The sequence below is a fragment of the Hemiscyllium ocellatum genome, chromosome 23 (assembly GCF_020745735.1).
Source record: "Hemiscyllium ocellatum isolate sHemOce1 chromosome 23, sHemOce1.pat.X.cur, whole genome shotgun sequence".
Lineage (NCBI taxonomy): Eukaryota > Metazoa > Chordata > Chondrichthyes > Orectolobiformes > Hemiscylliidae > Hemiscyllium > Hemiscyllium ocellatum.
In genome coordinates this window covers 55,590,000-55,611,413 of record NC_083423.1, presented here as the reverse complement: position 1 = coordinate 55,611,413, position 21,414 = coordinate 55,590,000, and the positions used below count along the sequence as shown (strand labels likewise).

The following is a 21,414-nucleotide window of genomic DNA, read 5'->3' as shown; positions in this document are numbered from 1 at the left end:
GGAGGGATTCCTTCCATAAAAGGGGTGTAAATCTTTACCTCAGACAGCTCTCAAAGTTGGCTCATTAAGTTTATTCAAGGCTGAGACAGAGATGTTTCATCACTAAGGGAATCAAGGGTTATGGGGGGAAGGTAGGAAAGTGGAATTGAGGATTATCAGACCAGCCAAAATGTGGCTGAGGGAGACAAAATGGACTGAATCACCTACTTTTGCTGTGGTAGCTAGGATTCTTACAGGGTCACCCACAGCACTGTTCTGAGGATGGGTCATTGGACCCAAAACTAGCTCTGCTTTTTCTCCACAGACGCTGCTAGACCTGCTGAGCTTTACCAATGATTTCTGATTTTGTTGTCAGTTCTGTTGGAAAGGAAGTTCAAGGGTTTCGACTAATTTGTTACCCATGAACCTGCAGATGAGCGTCACACATGGTTACAGAAATTCTGTCGTCCCAGTGTAAGTGTTTTTGCGTTACAGAATATGACTTGACAGACCATCCAGTTGATTGAAAACTCACTCACAGAAAGCAGGTCAGACTTCACTGCACCGCTTGTCACTTCAGAAGCCAATAATATCAACCAAGCACTTTTCAGTATCAACCAAAACATTTATTAAGTTTAACAGGGAATAATTTTCTACAGTGATACAAGGGACAGCATTAGATAGGGGGAGCTGGACTCTCTGGATTATTCTATGGTCAACTGGTATTTATTTGATGGACTGAATGGCCTCCATCACTGCTATAGGAGTTTGTGAGTAGGAGTCTAGATCAAGACCATCATGCTCCTTGGAAAGTCCCTCTGAACTCTTTCACAGAACCAGCGATGAAGGATTTCTCAAAATATTCAGCAATCTTCCTTTTCAGCAAAAATGTAGAAACTGCTGCCATCGCACTGACCATGTGATGAGAAGCCCACGAAGCAGAATTCCTCCTTCTGCACAGCAGCAAGAGGAACCAGCTTGCCCAAACAGGAAATGAGTCTATCTGGGAGGAGTCATCCACTTGTTCTGCTCCAGTCCTGTCAGTCAGATGAGAACTGATCATTTTTACAGCTCTTGAATACCACAGAGGAGAGTGATCACATCAGGAGTGTTTCAGGGTTGCAAATGTACACCCACTGGACAATTCCTTTTATCTATTTATAGGATGCATCACATCTGAGATACTCCTTGTTCATTCCTGGTTGGTTGAGGACACACTTACAGAATCATTAAATTTTACAATACGAACGGAGGCCATTCATACAAATATATCTGTACTGGCTCCCAAAGGAACTATCCAGCTAGTCCCACTCTCCACCCCAATTTCCATAGCCCTCTAACTTGATCCCGTTCAAATATATATCCAGCTCTCTTGTGAAATCGACTATGGAATCTGCCTCCATCACTCTCCCAGGCAACATGTAAGGAAAGAGGCTTCTCCTCATCTCACTTCAAGCTCTCTTGCTGACAATCTTGAACTTGTCATCTCATATTGCTGCAGCCTGTGTGGTGAACAGCTGCCACAGTGGGTCAGCGATCCCAAGAGTTTGACCGACCAGCCTCAGGTACAAATGATCCATGTGAGGATGAGAGGCCAGTTGAAGGGAAGCTTGGAGATGGTGATTTTCCCAACTGGTTGTGCCCAATGTCCTTCTCGGTGTAACTTTGCAAATAGTAATAATTGTTCAAAGACTCTCCATCCACAATAGATGGCTTTTCTTTAATTGATTTATAGGAATTATTCTTGGGGCATTATGTCGCAACGACTTTGTAGTCAGGACCCTAGTTCATCAAAGTACTTTTCCCCTTCAAAAAAGAACTGTCAGGGGAAACTAGATACCTAATCCTAACTAAAAGTGTTAATTTTCAATGAACAGGCAACCCACACTGACTTTGGTGTTTTAAGCCATGAATTAAACATGGAAACATAGAAGATAGGAGCAGGAGTAGGCCATTCAGCCCTTCAAACCTGCTCCACCATTCATTTTGACCATGGTTGATCATCCAACTCAATACACTAATCCTGCCCTGCCCCCATGTCCCTGAGCCCATTAGCCACAGATGCTATCTTGAAAACACATAATGTTTTGGCCTCAACCACTTTCTGTTGTAGTGAATTCCACAAGCTCCCCACTCTCTGGGTAAAGAAATTTCTCCTCAACTCAAACATAAAAGGTTTACTATGCATCCTCACCGTCCACTGGAACAGTACCAAATGATTGGAGGGTGGCAAATGTTATTCCCTTGTTCAAGAAAATGAATAGGAACAACCCTGGGAATTACAGACCAGTCAGTCTTACGGCAGTGGGCAAATTATTGAAGACGATTCTGAGAGACAGGGTTTATGATTATTTGGAAAAGCATAACTTGATTAGAGATAGTCAGCATGGCTTTGTGAGGGGCAGATCATGCCTCACAAGCCTTATTGAATTCTTTGAGGATGTGATAAAACATATTGATGAAGGTAGAGCAGTGGGTGTGGTGTACATGGATTTTAGGTAAGGTTTCACATGGTTGGCTCATTCAGAAAGTAAGCAGGCATGGGATACAGGGTAATTTGGCTGTCTGGATACAGGATTGACTGGCCTATAGAAGACAGAGGGTGGTAGTAGATGGAAAGTATTCAACCTGAAGCTCGATGACCTGTGGTGTTCTTTGTGATTTTTATAAATGACTTGGATGAGGAAGTGGAAGGGTGGGTTAGTAAGTTTTTTCCAATGACACAAAGGTTGGTGGAGTTGTGGAGAGTGTGGAGGGCTGTTGTGGGTTGCAACGAGACATTGACAGTATGCAGAGCTGGGCTGAGGAGTGGCAGATGGAGTTCAACCTGGAAAAGTGTGAAGTGCTTTATTTGGAAGGTCAAATGTGAATGCAGATTACAGGGTTAAAGACAGGTTCCTTGGCAATGTGGAGGAACAGGGGGATCTTGGGGTCCATGTCCATAGATCTCTCAAAGTTGCCACCCAAGTTGATAAGGCTGTTAAGATGGCATATGGTGTGTCGGCTTTCATCAGCAGGGGATTGAGTTTAAGAGCCGCAAGGTTATGCTGCATCTGTATAAAGTCCTGGTTAGACCACACTTGGAATATTGTGTTCAGTTATGGTCACCTCATTATAGGAAGGATGTGGAAGCTTTAGAGAGGGTGCAGAGGAGATTTACCAGGATGCTGCCTGGATTGGAGGACACGTCTTATGAAGAAAGGTTGAGGGAGATAGGGCTTTTCTCATTGAAGTGAAGAAGGATGAGAAGTGACTTGATTGTGATGTACAAGATGTTGACAGACATAGGTAGAGTGTACAAAGTTAAAAATCACACAGCACCAGGTTATAGTCCAACAGGTTTAATTGGAAGCACACTAGCTTTCGGAGCGACACTCCTTCATCAGGTGATTGTCAGATACACAGGGGACATTTAGGCAACTCCTGGATAGGCATTTAGATGATAGTAAAATGAAGGATATGTGGGTTAGTTTGATCTTAGAGTAGGATTAAAAGTTGGCGCAACACAATCACCTGATGAAGGAGCGTCGCTCCGTAAGCTAGTGTGCTTCCAATTAAACCTGTTGGACTATAACCTGGTGTTGTGTGATTTTTAACTTTGTATACACTGGCATCTCCAAATCATAGATAGAGTGGATAGCCAGAGACTTTTTCCCAGGGAAGAAATGACAGTCACAAGGAGGCATAACTTTAAGATGATTGGAGGAAGGCATTGGGGAGATGTCAAAGGTAGGTTCTGTACACAGAGAGTGTTAGGTGTGTGGAACGCACTGCCAGCAGTGGTAGCACAGTCAGATACTTAGGGGACATTTAGGCAACTCCTGGATAGGCACTTGGATGATAGTAAAATGAAGGATATGTAAGTTAGATTGATCTTAGATTAGGATTAAAAGTTGGTGCAACATCGAGAGTCAAACGGCCTGTACTGTTCTATGTCCTATGACCCCTGGTTCTGTACTCCACCACAATCAGGAACATCCCTCCTGCATCTAACTTGTCGAGCCCTGTTAGAATTTGACAGGTTTCTATGAGATCCCCTTTAATTTTTGTAAGCTTCAGTGAATATGTCCTAACCAACTCAATCTCTCCTCATATATCAATCCTGCCATTCCAGGAATCAATCAGGTATATCTTTACTGCACTCCCTCTGCAGCTTGACATCCTTCCTCAGATAAAGAGACCAAAACAGGTACACAATACTTCAGGTGAGGTCTCATCAATGCACGTATAATTGCAGCAAGACATGCTGGTTCCTGAATTTAAAGCATCTCACAATGAAGGCCAATAGATAGTTTACCTTCTTCATTGCATTTACTTTCAGCAACTGGTACACGAGGAAACTCAAATCTTGTTGAACATTCCCGTCTCTCAATTTACAGATATTCAAAAATAATCCACCTTCCTATTTTGGCTCCCACTGTGGATAACTTCACATTTATCCACATTATAGTTCATCTGACATATATTTACCCATTCACTCAGACTGTCCAAATCACACTGCAACATCTCTGCATCCTCTTCAAAACTCATCTTTCCACCCAGCATGGTGTCATCTGAAAATCTTGAAATTTTTACATTTAGTTCCCTCATCTACATCATTAACATATTGTGTGAATACCTAGGATCCTAGTACTGATCCCTGTCATTGCTTACCATTCAAGAAAAGACCCATCTGTTCTGACTCTTTGTTTCCAGCCTGCAAACTAATTTTTGTTGTACTGCATTTCAGTGCTCCCCCCCCAGTCTAATGAGTTTCAATTTTAAACATCAATCTCTTTCAAAGGTACCTTCTGAAAGTCCAAATATTCAACAGGTTCCCCCCGATAAATTCTTGTAATTTCATCCTCGAAGAATTCCAGTAACTTTGTCAAGTATATGTTCCCTTTTGGAAATCTGTGCTGTTTTCGAAATGTTCTAACAATAAAATCTTTGATAATAGTCTCTAACATTTTTCCACTACCGACATCAGTCTCACTGGTCTATAATTCTCTATTTTCTCTCTACGTCCCTGTTTATATCATGGGGTTACATTAGCTTCCCTCCAATCTAATGCTCATGCAAATCAAGGAGACTATAGCAAACAGTTTGATTTTGCTCATATTCATTTTATTACTGGATGCCTCTGGTCTGTCCCTCAGGAAAAAAGAACCTGAATTTTCATAGCACCTTTTGTAACCCAAAAACATCCCAAACCACTTGAGAGAATGAAGAACGTTCTGAAGCCTAGTCACCATGGAGGCAAATGGAAGTTACAATGCACAGTAAACGCCATACAACAGCAATGTGATAAATGCCAGATAATCTGTATTAGTGATGTTAGTTGAGGGGGCGAATATTGGTGAGGACACTGTTTTTCTTCATAACTGTCCAAGTTTAGATATCAGAGCTACTTTAAGACTTACGGTTTGCACATCTGGATGAGTCAGAACAATGTCAAGATTTTCTGAAGTCGGATTTAATTTTACTTTATCAATTTGACGGCAGACCTGAAATCATAACATAATTCGTGGTATTAATCATGGGTGGGTTTTCTTCTTTGAAAACAATGGCATCAGTCAGTAATGACTGGTTACCTGTTGAGTATTTCCATGGCAATTTGAAGTGTAAGTACATCGATGTTCTACTGCACACCAGTGACATCCAGAATTAATACAATCAGCACATCTGGTTCAGGAAAGGAAGAAAATAAACTGATGTTAACACTAGAAATCACAGTGAGATGCAGGAATACATAGAAAGAACCATACAAATGAATCCAATAGGCTCAACCAATCTATGCTAGCATTTGCTTTTAATGGTCAGTTCCTGGGGAGTGTTGCTGGACAGAGAGACCTTGGACTGCAGGTTCATAGTTCCTTGAAAGTAGAGTCTCAGGTAGATAGGATAGTGAAGAAGGCATTTGGTATGCTTTCCTTTATTGATCAGAGCATTGAGTATAGGAGTTGGGAGGTCATGTTGCAGCTGTACAAGACATTCGTTTGGCCACTTTTGGAATATTTCATGAATTCTTATCAGAAGGATGTTATGAAACTTGAAACGGTTCATACAAGATTTACAAGAATGTTGCCAGGGTTGGAGGATTTGGGCTATAGGGAGAGGTTGAGTAGACTAGGGCTGTTTACCCTGGAGCATCGGAGGCTGAGGGGTGACCTTATAGAGATTTATAAAATCAAGACGGACATGGATAGGATAAATAAACAAGGTCTTTTCCCTGGGGTGATACAGCCCAGACCTAGAGGGCATTGGTTTAGGGTGAGGGGGAAAGATATAAAAGGGACCTATGGGACAACTTTTTCATGCAGAGGGTGGTGCGTGTATGGAATGAGCTGTCAGAAAAAGTGGTGGAGGCTGGTACAATTACAGCATTTAAAAGGCATCTGGATGGGTTTATGAATAGGAAGGGTTTAGATCAATATGGGCCAAGTGCTGGCAAATAGGATTAGGTTAGATTAGGATATCTGGTCATCATGGATAAGTTGGACCAAAGGGTCTGTTTCTGTGCTATACATCTCTATGTCTCTGTGACTCTATTAGCAGAAGGGTTAAAATGAGTTGATGTGTCAGAAGTCAGCCCCACATCTAGATACCAAGAGATTAGAAGTAGAATTAGGTTTTATTGTCATGTGTACTCAAGTACAGAAGTCCAAGAATACAGTGAAAAGTTTACAATCTCACCTCTCATGGCACTATCTTAGGTACAACTGGGTACAAATCTTAGATTCAAAAAAATGGAATAAGAAAGAAAAGAAGTTGCATTACCTTACACAGATTCATAGTATAAGTTAGAAATATGAATAGTTAAAAGAATAAACATTACAGTCAGATAAACAAATTACAAATAAACATTACACTGCAGTAGATCAGCACAGGGGCTTTCACATGTGGTCTAACCGGCCTCGGAATCAAATCACTGTTTTCCCTCCACAATCTCTGCATGACAACTCTCACATAACTGTCCTCAACTGCTTCCAATGAAACTTTTTTTAAAAGAAGATGATATTCCTCTCAAACCATGGTTCTGCTCTAAATTATTACACCTGGCCAAGTCCATATCCAATGTGGATCATAGGATTTTGCAATTACCAAGGCAGGAGACATAGTAGAGCATCATTTATAGAGTGTCTCCCTCATTCAAAGGAACTGAGCAGAGCTAACCCCTTCAGAGGTGATACTTGCATCCAGTTCTCTAGTAGAGCTCCAATGTAATTCCAGTGAAAATGTCAACATCAACTTAATAGCCACAATGTCAAAGCATCAGATATTGAAGTGGTACCAAGAGGGGCCTGCCATTGTTAGATGATTACTTAATAATATCAGAATGCAAGACTGTAAGAAATCAAAGCAGAAGCAGGCCATTTAGCCCCTTGAGACAGCTCAATTAAGGCTAATCTTTTCCCTCAACTCTACTTGTTTTACAATCCCCATAAACCTTGATCTTTCTTATATGCCAAAAAGATATCAAACTTAAACTTGAATCTTCTCAATGACTGAACATCCGTAGCTCTCTTGGTTACAAACTTCCAAAAATTTACATCCCTTTGTATATATTGATAATGGGATGGATATTGTACATGCATAGCTAGCTAGATGGTACATCTTCCCATGGGATTTCTCACATCCACTGAGTGCCTCCAACAGGGTAGCACTTCCTCAGTATTGTACTGAAATGACAGCCTTTGCTCAAGTTACAGGAGTGGGACTGGGAACAAAAAAGAGGGCTTGGAAAACCCAGTGAGTTAAGCAACCTCTGTGAAGAAACAGAGAGCTAACATTCAGATCAATGACCTGGATGCTGAAAAGGCCTGCTGAACGGAAACATTAAAATTGTCTTTTGTTTCTGAGCTAGAGTTAGCTGTCTGACTCAGATGCACTTTGCGAATACTTGGTCTGCAATTCATGTGTTTTAGTAATATAACTTCTGATTTATGAAATTAAAGTTCATAGGTACAAAATTGGATAACTGCAACCAAAACACTTTTATGTTCAAGTATTGTTGCCTTAAGGAGTTAAGAAACAAAGATAATTAACATGCTGGACTTTAATGGTTGTCAGACACCTAAAATGAATGATCATCCAGAATGCTAATCATATTTGTTTTGTAGAATCACAAGAGACAGAACTCTAAAAACAGTAGGTAACCTACTTCACTGGATCTGCAGTAACAAGGGAGTTTGAACCAAATTGGCTGAAAAGAATTCAGTAAGGCCTAAAGGTCAGATTATGAATAGCCCAGAGCAGGCTATGTTATCATGGAGATGAGTGGTGCTTAGGAAAGTTCTCTGGTTTAAATTTATCTGGGTGAGAATTTGCTGGGAGATGTTAGCTGCAGTTTGAAACTGGAAGAGTATTAAAACAAAAAAATGGCTTCAAGTAGCCTGAAGTTGTTAGCAGACTCCTGGAGTTAGGACAAGAGAAGTCTCTGGAATCTTAGATAGTTCAGTGCAGCCAAGAATGCCAGAAAGAAGCCCTTAAAAGGAGCATTTTCTTGATGTAGCTGAGATTGATTGAAGCTTAGAGGAATAAGGGTGGTAGTTCATTGTAGCTAGCTTTTTGATAAAAGCTGAAAAGCGATTGCGTATATAGTAGCAATGACAAGCCGTGGGGAATCTGTCTCTGGGGAAGAGATTAAATGAGCAGTCATTGAGACATTGGAGTCAGAAAGGTTTCAAGGGCATTCCAAAGTCAGAGGTTTGAAACTGAAGAATTTGGAGCACTCGTTAAAGAGATTGAATTTAAATTGAATTTAGTGACCCACAGGTCAGTAACATCTATGTAGGGTCTGTTTTGACTCACTCACCAATTAAAGTCCAATCTCTCGGGTGCTTGACCACAGTTTCAGTGTTAACTCATATTTAGCTCATGTTAATCCAGAATGTTCGAGTATGATTTGTATACATAATGTGAATTATTTTTATATTCTGACTTTGTGTAATAAACTTTAGCTTGTTTGATCAAAACCATGAAACCACGTGACTTTACTCTCTTGTTAAGTACTTAGAATCTCACACTTCATCTACTTTAAGCTAAATGTTATCGGCCCCTAACCAGAGTCTATCAAAAATGTGGCGTTCTTGTCTGGGATCATAACATATGAGAGTGTTACTACTGAGCCACTATTGACTGAAACAAATACCCTTGGTAAACCACTTGTTTAATTATTCTCCTTCTGTTCTCAAACATGGACAGTTGGCAAATTTATCTGGCAATTCTCAATATCCAGGAATGTGGGATAGCTCAATTAAATCAATGTGATAACTACGTTGACAATAGGACATAGATTGCCTTGAGCATTAGCAGCCATGCAATGTGGACACATCCCTTACCTGATTAGATAGAACAGAAAGAATCAGTTCCAATTAAGCCTTGTCCCCTTGCTGGAAGGGAGTTTGTTATATAGACTGTACTTGATCCTAACCTGAAGCAGAGCCTATATTCCTCTAGAATTCAATAGTACAAATGAAATAGGTGCTTTTAGCAAAATAATCCATGTGACTGGTACAAATACTTCTCAAATTTTATTTTTCTCTGCTTCTCCTCAACTAAATCAAAGGCTTCACTTTATGTAAATGAGGTGCCACACTTACGGAGTGTTTGTCTGCTGAGATGTTGCAATCTTGAAGCAGTTATGGACTGTTGACCGATTGACCAAGTTCAAGGAGTCAGATTGCACAGCGAACTCAACAGTGATTGGGTCTACAAGTAACAGACAAGAGGCACATGTTAAAGCATCTCACTTTGCAGAATGTTTTAACGCAGGATGGGCAGGTTGTGAGATTGATGGAAGCTTCTAGGGGTCAACTGGTTTCAGAGTCTCAGGCCCAAGCATGTTGAAAACCTAGACTTCATTCATACTTCTGTGTTTCCCTCCATTAGATTGTTTTAGAATCTTTTGCTGTACTGGGCAATGTGGTGGTAATCAGATTTGAAATCGGGTAAATTACAAGGAATATTCTGAAATTAGTACAACAGAGGGAAATCAATGGGGAGAGGAGAATAGTACCCCTCCCCAACAAAGGGTTGATGAGGGGACAGACTGTAGTGGACTGATCCAGGCCGAGTGGAGTAGAAGAGACAGAAATCCTGTGGGGAGAAACAAGAGACCCCAAAGCATCCTTTTTGTCAGGAAGGGGTTTTCTGCTCTTATGGGCCAATACCTGTCCCTCTCCTGATTGTCACCTTCATGTACTGGAGGATTCAAGGCTTTTGGGGCCTCCCAACACAGGGTGTTAAAATGGCAGTGTGGTGTCAGACATCATTGGGTTGTGGCCGTTTCATTTCAATCAGGTGCACGCTTGCCTGCGATGGACAGTTGCACACTTTGAGAGCCATGGAGGTTCAAACGGTGTTGGGGCAATGAGTTAAACTCTCCATGTGGGCTGGTTCAAAATCAGTTACATTAGGGACGAGAAGTATTCTGATGGTTTGAGTATTTCATGGGCTGTAAATCTCATGACTAAACAGCATAATTGATGCAATAACTGGAAAGCTTTGATCATGAATTAAAGAGAGGCCCCTTCTCTAATGATTTTAATGCTTGAATAGCCTCTGCTTTGCAGAACGGTCAGCACTTTAATCAGTTCAAGGATTTCCTAAACCTGAGTCCTCCAGCTCGAATTAAATGCTGTGTTGGCTGAGTACCTGACTGCTGTTCAAGCTGAGCGTAGTTCTCGGAAACATTGCAGGGACATTCGGTTGTGAATTTGCCTGTGCAAATGACTTTCTTGTTTTCAATGTTCTTCAGCGTACACGTTGCATTTTGTTTAATGAAATTGTTGAATTTCGGTGTTACTTTGACTGTAAAGAGCTGGTTAAAAAAATGTTTGACATGAAAATACAATCACAGAATGCATCCACAGGTTTAACGCATTGCAACAACAACATTTCCTTTCATATTCGATAGTGTCTTTACCTAGAATTAAGTACAATGTAGAAACAGTCCATTTGGCCAAGTGGTCTAGGATGGTCTTTATGCTTCATGCAAGATTCCTCCCACTCTTCTTCATTCAAAGGTATCAACATAGCCTTCAATTCCTTTCTCCCTCATTATTTTATTTAGCTTCTTATTAAATACAACCATGTTATTTTCCTCACTTACTCCATGCTGTAATCAGTAATGAGTTCCAAATTCTAACTGCTTTTTTTAGTGACTGTCTTAAATTTAAGGCAACCTATTTTATGTTTCCCTGATAACCTTCACTATGTTTATCTTTCCAAACCTCCTCATGGTTTTTAAACACCTCTTTTGGTCACCTCCCAGTTGCTTCTTTTCCTAAGAAGAAGCAACATAGGAAAATCAAAGTTTTCATCTTTTATGCACTTTATTTATAAGAAATGGAGCTACGTCAGTATCTTGTGTCCTGCAGCTTATATGGTTGCATATAGTGATATTTCCAATTTACCTGGCTTAATCTGGGCAATGTGATGGTAACTAGGATTTGAAATTGGGTAAAATACACAAGGAATTTGCTGCAATTGGACTAACTCATCTTCGATAATGGTTCAGACTTGAATGTAGGGTTATGATTATGAAGTTTGCACATGAGACAGGAATTGATCATGTGATAAAGAAAAAGGGAGCTTTGGACTACAGGAAAATATCAGCGAACTGTTCTGATGAGCAGAAAAATGACAAATTGAATCCAATCTAGGGAAGTGTGAGGTACATAGAATTGTAGGACACAGATGTACAGAGGAATATAAGGATCTTGGGCCGTATGTCATCGAGTCCTTGACGTCTGCAGCATAAGGAAAAGCCCTTTGGTCCATCAAGTCTGCACCATTCAAAAACAACTACCTAATTATTCTAATCCAACTTTCCATCACTTGGCCCATAGCTTTGTCTGCCTTGGTCAGGAGAAGGCATGAGGATAGGGTTGAGAAACATGTCAGTCACGACTGATGGGCCAATTGGCCTACTTCTGCTCCTACATGTTTTGGTCTTATGGCATCACAAGTGCATGTCTAAATACCTTTAAAATGGTATGAGCGTTTCTGCCCGCACCACCCTTACAGACAGAAAGTTCCAAATTTCCACCTTCCTCTGGTGGAAACTGTTTTTCTCACATTTCCCCTAAATCTTACCTTAAATCTATGCCCCAGTCATTATTCACTTCATCAACGGGACACATTTCTTCCTGTCTATCCTGTCTATGTCCCTCTTAATAAACGAGTAGGTCATGCTGGAACTGTATAAACACCAGCGGGTTCCTGTGTGCATACTGTGTGCAGCTTTGGTCATATTGCAGGAAAGAGGTCATGACATTGAAGAGAACACAGAGGGGATTTAGAAGGAAGTTACCAGCAGTGAAGAATTACAGCTATGAAGAAAAGTTGGATAGTCACAGGGGTTGGTTCCTTTTGAAAATAGAAGGCTGAGGGAAGATTCAGTTGAGGTGTATAAAACAATAACAAGCCTAGTTAGAGGAGATAGGAAAGACCTATTTCTATTGGAGAGGGATGAATGACCAGGGGCATATACTTAAGGGAAAGGATAAAGGGATTTGAGGAACAAGAATTCCATCCAGATGTTTATGTTCCTTCTAATTTCTCCCATCACTGTGCCCATCCTCTGAGGCCTGTGTATGGTAGCAACTTGCAGAACCTGTATAATCGCTAACAGGAAACATTGCCAGCGGCTGGTAGAAATGTGGAATTCACCACCTAAAAGGTTGGCCCAGGCAGAAACCTTCATTGTATCAAGGAATAACTCAGATATGCACTTGACATTCCATAATAGACACAAGTGTGGACCCAAAGCTCTAACATAGGATTAGGCTGGCTAGCTGAATGGCTTCCTCCTTGCTGTGCTGCCATGTAAAAGCCTGTTCAATGTTTCCTAATCATTATAACCTCTAGATTCTGGTATGGCATTTGTAAATCTTATTTTTGCACCGTCTCCTGCACCTCAATATACTTTAAATAATATGGTGTGCCAGTATGGCGTGCCAGTATGGTGTGCCAGTATGGTGTGCCAGTATGGCGTGCAGTGTTGTAGACAAGTCAAACTTCCAAGGTGGAATTTCAAATGTTTTGATTCATTACCTTTGTATTCTTGAAGGAAGCATCTATCGCCAATGGGTTTAAGGTTATGCTCAGGCATTTGTTGATTCCATCTTTCATGGTAATGCAGGAATTTTCACATTCAGTGGTAAAGAAGCACCTTTAAAAGATACGGTTTATACATTGTACTGAGTGAGAGTTATAAAGTGATATCCTCAATTCATAGCTTAAAGCTTGTGCAATGCCTAAGACATTAAATATTAGATAAATTGTTCATTTGTAATATGCATACAAGCTAATTTTAGGCTTCTGCCAATAAGTGGTTGGTATTTCAATATGTAACACATTGCAGATGGGTTTACATTTCTGTATATAACTGAGCATTGGAGAATAACTCCAATGCATCCCTTTGGTTGATATCTCTCTACCAACCCAGACTGAGGAATACAGGAACAGGAGGACCCAGAAGGACCCACTTAACTGAGCCTGTCCTACCAGGCTGATCTACAATCTAACTCTAACCACTCACTTATTCCCACAGCCTAGTGACAGCTGATTCACAAAACTCTACCAATCTCATTTAAAGACTAGTTACTGATCTAACATTATGATGGAATGGCAGATGGGAGTTCTATCACCCAGGGTGTGATGAAGTGTTTTCCAATTGGATGAAAAGTCAGGTTCCAATTTTTTGACCATGCCTCGTAGTCTTAAAGTTGTAGAAATAGGTTCTCCCAATCTACCTTGAGGGTGTGGCGCTGGAAAAGCACAGCAGGTCAGGCAGCATCCAAGGAGCAGGAGAATTGACATTTGCACATAAGCCCTTCATCAGGAATGAGGCTTGTGGGCCAGGGGGCTGAGAGATAAATGGGAGGGGGTGTGGGGCTGGGGGGAGGAAGATGAGATTGCGAAAGATAGATGGAGGTGGGGGAGAAGGTGATGGGTCGGAGAGGAGGGTATAGCGGATGGAATGGGAAGGACAATGGACAGGTAAAGAGGGTGATGCTGAGTTGGAGCCTTGGGACTGGGATAAGGTGAGAGGAGGGGAAATGAGGAAACTGGTGAAATTCACGTTAATCCCATGTGGTTGCAGGGTCCCAAGGCAGAAGATGAGGCATTCTTCCTCCAGGCATCAGGTGGTTAGGATTTGGTGATGGAGGAGGCCCAGGACTTGCATGACCTTGGTGGAGTGGGAGGGAGAGTTGAAGTGCTCAACCATGGGGCAGTGGGATTGGTTGATGCGGGCATCCCAGAGATGTTCTCTGAAATGATCCACAAGTTGCTGTCCAGTCTCCCCAATGGTGCAGGAGACCACATCGGGTGCAACAGATATAGCAGATGATATTTCTATAAGACAGGTAAATTCTTGTCAGATGTGGAATGATCCTTTGGGGCCTTGGATGGAGGTTGAAGGGGGAGGTGTGGGCACAGGTTTTGCAATTCTTGTGGTGGCAGGGGAAGGTGCCAGGAGTAGGGTATGGACTGGTTGACTTGTTTGGGGTGGGGGGAGCATGATCGTGGATCTGGCAAAGGAGTCACAGAGGAAATGGTCTTTCTGAAATGCAGATAGAGGTGGGGAGGGAAATATATCCCTCATTGTGGGGTCCATTTGTAGGTGGTAGAAGTGGCGGAGGATGATGTGATGTATCTGGAGGTTAGCGGGTTGGAAGATGAGAACCAGGGGGTTCTGTCCTTGTTAGAGTTGGAGGGGTGGGGTTCAAGGGCAGAGGTGCAGGAAGTGGAGGAGATGCACTGGAGTGCATTGTCGACCACATGGGAGAGGAAATTGCGGTCTTTGAAGAAGGAGGGCATCTGTGATGTTCTATGGTGGAATTGGTAATCCTGGGAACAAATGCGGTGGAAGCAGAGGAATTGGGAATAAAAGATGGCGTTTTTACAGGATACGGGATGGGTGGAGGTGTACTCCAGGTAGCTGTGGGAGTTGGTGGGTTTATAGTAGATGTCCATATTTAGTCAGTCACCGGAGATGGAGATGGAGAGGTCCAAGGGGAGGGAGGTGTCCTAGTTATTCCAGGTGAATTTGAGGCTAGGGTGAAAGGTGTTAGTGAAGTTGATGAGCTGTTGAACGTCCTCGTGGGAGCAAAAGGTAGCGCCAATACAGTCATCAATGTAGCGGAGGAAAAGGTGGGGAATAGTGCTGGTATAGCTGCAGAAGATGGACTGTTCCATGTACCTGACAAAGAGGCAGGCATGTCTGGAGCCCATGTGGATGCCTATGGCTACCCCTTTGATTAGGAGAATATTGGAAGGAGAAGTTGTTGAGGGTGAAGACCAGTTCAGCCAAACTCTGCCTCCCGACCCACAAGCCTCATTCCTGATGAAGGGCTTATGCCCGAAACATCAATTCTCCTCTCTCCCAATTTACCTATCCGTCACGTTCTTGAAAAACTTCAGTAAAGTCACCTCAACCTTCTAAAGTTCAGGGAATGTCTTCTCATAATTTAAGTCCAGGGATAATTCTGGTCAATCCATCCAAGGCCAATGTAGCCTTCCCAAGGTGTGGTGCCTAGTATAACATTAGATGTGACCTAACTAAACCTGAAGCACAACTTGCACACTTTGTTTTCTAATCTTCTAGATATAAAGGCAAGAATTCCATGATTCCTTTTGCCTTGTTCAGTAATTGTTCATGATATTTTACTGAGGCATACTTGGACACCATGCTGTCTCTATGACTTGCTGGTGTTTGCAATACGCTGTAAAATTAGCTGCAGAGATTTTTACTGGGCAATGCAATATTCTGAAAACTAAGTGGACAATGCAAGTTGACAATGAAGAAGAAAATGGTTTGAATAGTGGCCCATGAATTAGAATGGGGCAGTTACCATTCTCTTGGAAATGTGCACATGGAAATTTAGAGGCTCAAGAATTGATGGAAGTTGGTCATTGGGCTGGGAATTGGTCCTTGAACCCTTTCATTAGCCACAGCTCAAGTTGTGTTCACTAGTGGAAGTCTTCACAGGTAGCATCCTTGAAAGTATAGTGTAGGAAGTACTGTGTAGATTGACCAGAATTATCCCTGGACTTAAAATTACGAGAAGGGTGTTAGATTGGCATGTGACAAAGCATCAATCATTCCTGTGGTGTTGACAACCACTTCTGCTCCACTTGACTCCACAGGAAGAGTTAAAGTAAACTTCATCTTGTCATAGAGACATCAATATTCTACAATGAAAAGGAGTCATCATTTTTACCCAGTCTGGTCTATGCAGCTCTCTGAATATCCCTCCTCTTTATGGACTAGCTGACATCCCAAGAATATTAGGGTTTTTTTTAATGAAGGGAAAATAAGAGTGACAAGAAAGTACATGTCATGTTAATCATAAATCTTACATGAAAATGTGGGGGGAAACAAAATTTAAAAATATGTTTCACATTGAGGGAGTTATTTAAATGTAATATTAATACATGGGTCTAGCAACAGCTATTACCAAAGAAATTATAAATCCATTTTGATCAGGAACACAATAAATTTCAAAGCAGGCCATTTTGAAATTTCACACAAATTGGAAATTCAGGGGATACAAATGATTTTTTATCCCAAGAGCTGAGAGAAAGATTGAGATAGGTGGCAGAAGTAGTACAATCCAAAAATCAGCCAGTCTAAAGGGGATGAGATTTTTGGGACAAGAGGATAAATTTTTGCTCTTATTTTGTTACAAATTGGAGCAACACGAATGACACGTGAACAGTATCTTGTGCGACTGTTATTTAACTTGTAACTACCTATATAACAGAAACAGACCTTTTCTTCACAATGTGCCAATCACAGTATGGATCCTGTGCAGACAAGCAATCAGTGCAGGATTTGTGTTGTGTACAGTTAGCCACTTTTATCCTTCTCACCTATGGACACAAATAGAAGAACACTTTAGATCGCATCTCCATCACCTGAGGGATAATTCACATTTTGTCTCGTTCGAATTAGCTCCACAAGAAATGTCATGACGTAGACAGAGAAGGCTGCATTTATTGTCAGTGCCACTACTGAGTTGTGCAATTAGCACACACGCGCAGGAACACATTGTTATCATTCTTTGTCACTGTTTAGCAACAGAACAGCAGCTGCCTGTCATAGAGGAGGTGCTGCCCTTGTGGCCACCTTGCTTGGAATATGTGACCCTGTTACAATGGACAATCAGGAACAAATTCATAGATTCACACAATGCAGATAAGGTCATTCGGCCCATCGAGTGTGCGCTGACATAACCACTAAAAGTGTACTAATTCCACATTCCTGCACTTGTCCCATACCTTTGAATGTTATGATATTTAAGTACTCATCAAAATATTTTTGAAGGTTGCAAGGTTTCCAACCTCCCACTACCTTCCCTGGCAGTGCATTTCAGATTCCCAGTACTTGCTGAGTGAAAAGGTTTTTTTCCCGAATCCCCTCTGAATCTCCTGCTCCTTACCCTAAAACCATGCCCTCTTGTGTTTGACCCCTCAACCAAGGGGAACAGCAGCTCTCTATTCACCCTCATAATTTTTTATATCTCAATCACGTCTCCTCTTCTCTGCTCTAAAGAAAACAATCCAAGCCTACCTAATCCCACCTTATAGTTTAATTTCTCCATCCCAGGCAAAATCCTGTTGAATCTGCTCGTAACCCCTCTAGTTCTACCGCATCCTTCCTGTAGTGAGGTAACTAGAACTGCACAGAGTACTTCAACTGTGTACAACTCCAACATTACCGCCCTGCTCTTATATGCCATGACTGATGAAAGCAAGTGTCCTATATGCCTTCTTAACTATCCTATTCAGTGCTCTGCTGACTTCAGGGATCTGTGAATAATTACCCCAAGATCTTCTAAGCTACCCAGTGTTCTGCCATTCATTAAATACTGCCTCACCTCGTTTCTTCTTCCACAGTGCATCACCTCACACCTATCAGGGTTAAATACCATCTGCCACTGGTCTGCCTATCTGACAAACCCATTTATATCTTCTCATATTCTAACCTAAACACAGTGCTTTCTAACCACAAGCTAGCTTACAAACAGCTGTTTTGGGGGAATCCCCTGTGATAATGTTGAAGTTGTGAAGCAGCCCTTACCCATCAGTGTGGAGATGGAAACACTGATCTTTGCTGTTATTGGCCCTCCCTGAGTTTTATTCTTTACCTTCTCGTGGGTTTCAGGTTTCTTCACCACTATCTGCTTCAAAGCTGCTGCTTTTGCCACTTTTATTGTCATTACTCAGAAACTGAATAAACAGAGGCTCACTCCCACAGTAGGTTCCTGCCACACGGACTGATGGCATGTGCATCATCTGCCCATATGCATGGCTCTGGTGGTCTTTCTTGGTGTTGGAAACATATTCTGGACACGAAATTGGTTGACATTGGGACAATTCAGAGCTATTGAACATTTCTTGGAGTGTGGCAGGTTTGGATTTAGGATATCCCAAATGTCAGCATTGGATTTTAGTATTCAGAAACCTCACTTGGAGTTATGAGTAAGGATATAGATTAGATTAGATTACTTACAGTGTGGAAACAGGCCCTTCAGCCCAACAAGTCCACACCGACCCGCCGAAGCACAACCCACCCATACCCCTACATTTACCCCTTACCTAACACTACGGGCAATTTAGCATGGCCAATTCACCTGACCTGCACATCTTTGGACTGTGGGAGGAAACCGGAGCACCCGGAGGAAACCCACGCAGACACGGGGAGAATGTGCAAACTCCACACAGTCAGTCGCCTGAGGCGGGAATTGAACCCAGGTCCCTGGCGCTGTGAGGCAGCAGTGCTAACCACTGTGCCACCGTGCCGCCCCCAAAATATAGAGGCTTTGGGAAATGGTGCAGTGAACACTAAATGGCTTTAGCAAGAAAAACAAATGTGTAGGCCATAGTAAAATGTAATTTAATATAGAACAGTTTAAGAAATACACTATGGAATGTATGCATAAGAACTGCATATATACAGTCAATAGATAGACAAACTGTATTTTTAATACTGAAAAATGTGTTGCTGGAAAAGCACAGCAGGTCAGGCAGCATCCAAGAGCAGGAAAATCAACGTTTTGAGCATAAGCCCTTCCTGAAGAAGGGTTTATGCCCGAAACATCGATTCTCCTGCTCCTTGGATGTTGCCTGACCTGCTGCGCTTTTCCAGCAACACATTTTTCTGCTCTGATCTCCAGCATCTGCAGTCCTCACTTTCTCCTAGTGCATTTTTAATACATACAGTGTGTTTGTGCATTGCTAGCAAGGGCATCATTTGTTTCTCATACTGAACTGCCCCTCAAGACAAGTTGTGAGGTATCTTTGATAGCCCTGTTCTCCATGTTGTGAAGAAAGCCCCACAGTACTCTTAGAAGTAGGCTCACATTTTAACCCAGCAATAATGAAGGAACAAAGATATATTTCTACATGCTACACTCCTTTCTGTGCTGTGCGGTCACATGGTAACAGTTGCCATTTGTAAAACCTCTGTTCACACAATAATTCGTACTAGATAAAGTCGAGCACATGTAGTGGAGACATGTTGCAATCACTGCACACATCTATTACTGTAATCGCTCCAGAAGTTTTTGAGAACTGAGCAGCTAACTGCAATTCCCGGTTACAATTAGCAAACAGCAGAGGACAGCCCACATTCTACAGGTGCCACAAGTTGAAACACTGCTTTGCTGAAGCTGGACTTGTGAGCTACTTTCACCAACATTCGTATTGTTTGCAATCTTGCCTCCTTGTCTTGAAAATTATTATTGATAATAGGGGAGATCAAGAGGAAGAAAGATCCAGAGAGCTGAAGATTTAGGCTGGTCCCTCTGAGGAGCAACACTGGTAGAACATGGAGTGACTTTTATTATATTTTCAGACAAAAAACTCAGAACGTCAAAAAGATTCGAAATTTCAGAGGAATGAACAGGAGAAAAAGAAATTTGCAAAAATCACTTATCTGTCTATTTGAAAACAGATGCAGATTGAGTGAAGATATTAAAGAGAAGTAGCAACTGAGATCACAATAGAAAATTTAAATATAATACAACTAAAATAAAATCAATATCTTTCAGATGCTGGGAATCTTGAACCACAAAGTGAAAGTCTATGCTGGATAGATGAAAGAAGTGATTGATCATTGTTACTGCTATCTGAAAAAAATGGCAATAGTAGTGAAGACCTAAAAATGTTAAATTTAATGCTAAGTCCAGAAGGCAATAAAGCACCCAGTCAAAATAGAAGGGACTGGTTCTCAATCTTCCACTGAGCTTCATTGCGACAGGGTAACAGGGAGCTTCACTGCGACAGGGTAACAGGGAGCGAAGAGCAGGAGGGGAGCAGAAGATTAAACTGGTAGCTGACTGAAAGTTTAGGGTCATTTTGGACTAAACGGAGGTGCTCTGCAAAGCGATCACTTAGTGTGCATTTAGACCCAGGTGTAGGGGAAGCTACATTATGAGTAGCTAATGCAATTCATGGCATTGACAGGATTGCATATAAACTGCTGTTTTATCTGGTGGGTCACCCCCATGTTTTCACAATTGTCAACACCCGCCCCATTTCCCACCGACACTTGAGAGAGCATTGGGACAGAGCAACTTCACCTTCACTACATCTCTTCGGGGTCTGAAATATTCAAATTTACATTATGTTTGTGTAGTTGGATCTTTTTGCTTCTCATATAGCTTTACTTTTCCTTTGAAGAAATAAATAGCCTCCTTATCCTTGCTGTGAAAATCAAGCACTTCACACATCTGTGGATCTATGGAATTTAATTTGCTGATTGCCTCTAACTCTGCAAATGTTTCATGTCCTTCTGTATTTGAGTGCAGTCCACATTCTTGCCTACACTGCCCCAGCTACCTGTCCCACTTGTGAAACTCATAAGTTGCATGCTTATGGACACAGCAAAATACAAACTATAGGTCAATGGGGTGGCACAGTGGTTAGCACTGCTGCCTCACAGCATCAGGGTCCCAGGTTCAATTCCAGTCTTGGGTGACTGCCTGTGTGGAGTCTGCACATCTCCCTGTGTCTGCGTGGGTTTCCTCTGGGTGCTCCGGTTTCCTCCCACAGTCCAAAGATACACAGCTCAAGTGGATTGGCCATGCTAAATTGCCCATAATGTTATGTACATTAGTCAGAGGGAGATGGGTTAATCTTCAGAAGGTTAGTGTGGATTTGTTGGGCTGAAGGGCCTTTTCCACACTGTAGGGAATCTAATCTAAACACTGCACTTCAGGAGTGACCGATAGTGGGTTCGTTGCTAGTTATTTGCAGGAAAGGCAGATAGAAAAATATTTTATGGTTCTGCACACTGAATATAAAACGTTAGCAATAGCCCTGCTTTCCTCAGTTGCACAATTTACTATTTTAAGAATGAGCTGATGTTAATGATAGTGATCTAAGTAAGACCTCAGCATAAGATACATATCTCAATAGCAGGCTGAACTCACAGGT

The 21,414-nt window shown here is 41.7% G+C and overlaps 1 protein-coding gene across 3 annotated transcripts in view; it reads right to left on the bottom strand.

The window, feature by feature from the left end:
* Nucleotides 1–21,414, bottom strand: part of plxnc1 (plexin C1) — a 176,250-nt gene that overhangs the window by 70,104 nt on the left and 84,732 nt on the right. For all 3 annotated transcript variants that reach the window (XM_060843030.1, XM_060843029.1, XM_060843028.1), the window contains exons 4-9: nucleotides 16,745–16,845; nucleotides 13,021–13,138; nucleotides 10,618–10,783; nucleotides 9,564–9,672; nucleotides 5,553–5,643; nucleotides 5,382–5,465 (exon numbers count right to left, since the gene is read on the bottom strand). In XM_060843030.1, the coding sequence (XP_060699013.1) occupies nucleotides 5,382–5,465; nucleotides 5,553–5,643; nucleotides 9,564–9,672; nucleotides 10,618–10,783; nucleotides 13,021–13,138; nucleotides 16,745–16,845 (669 nt within the window). The remainder of the gene's footprint in view (nucleotides 1–5,381; nucleotides 5,466–5,552; nucleotides 5,644–9,563; nucleotides 9,673–10,617; nucleotides 10,784–13,020; nucleotides 13,139–16,744; nucleotides 16,846–21,414) is intronic.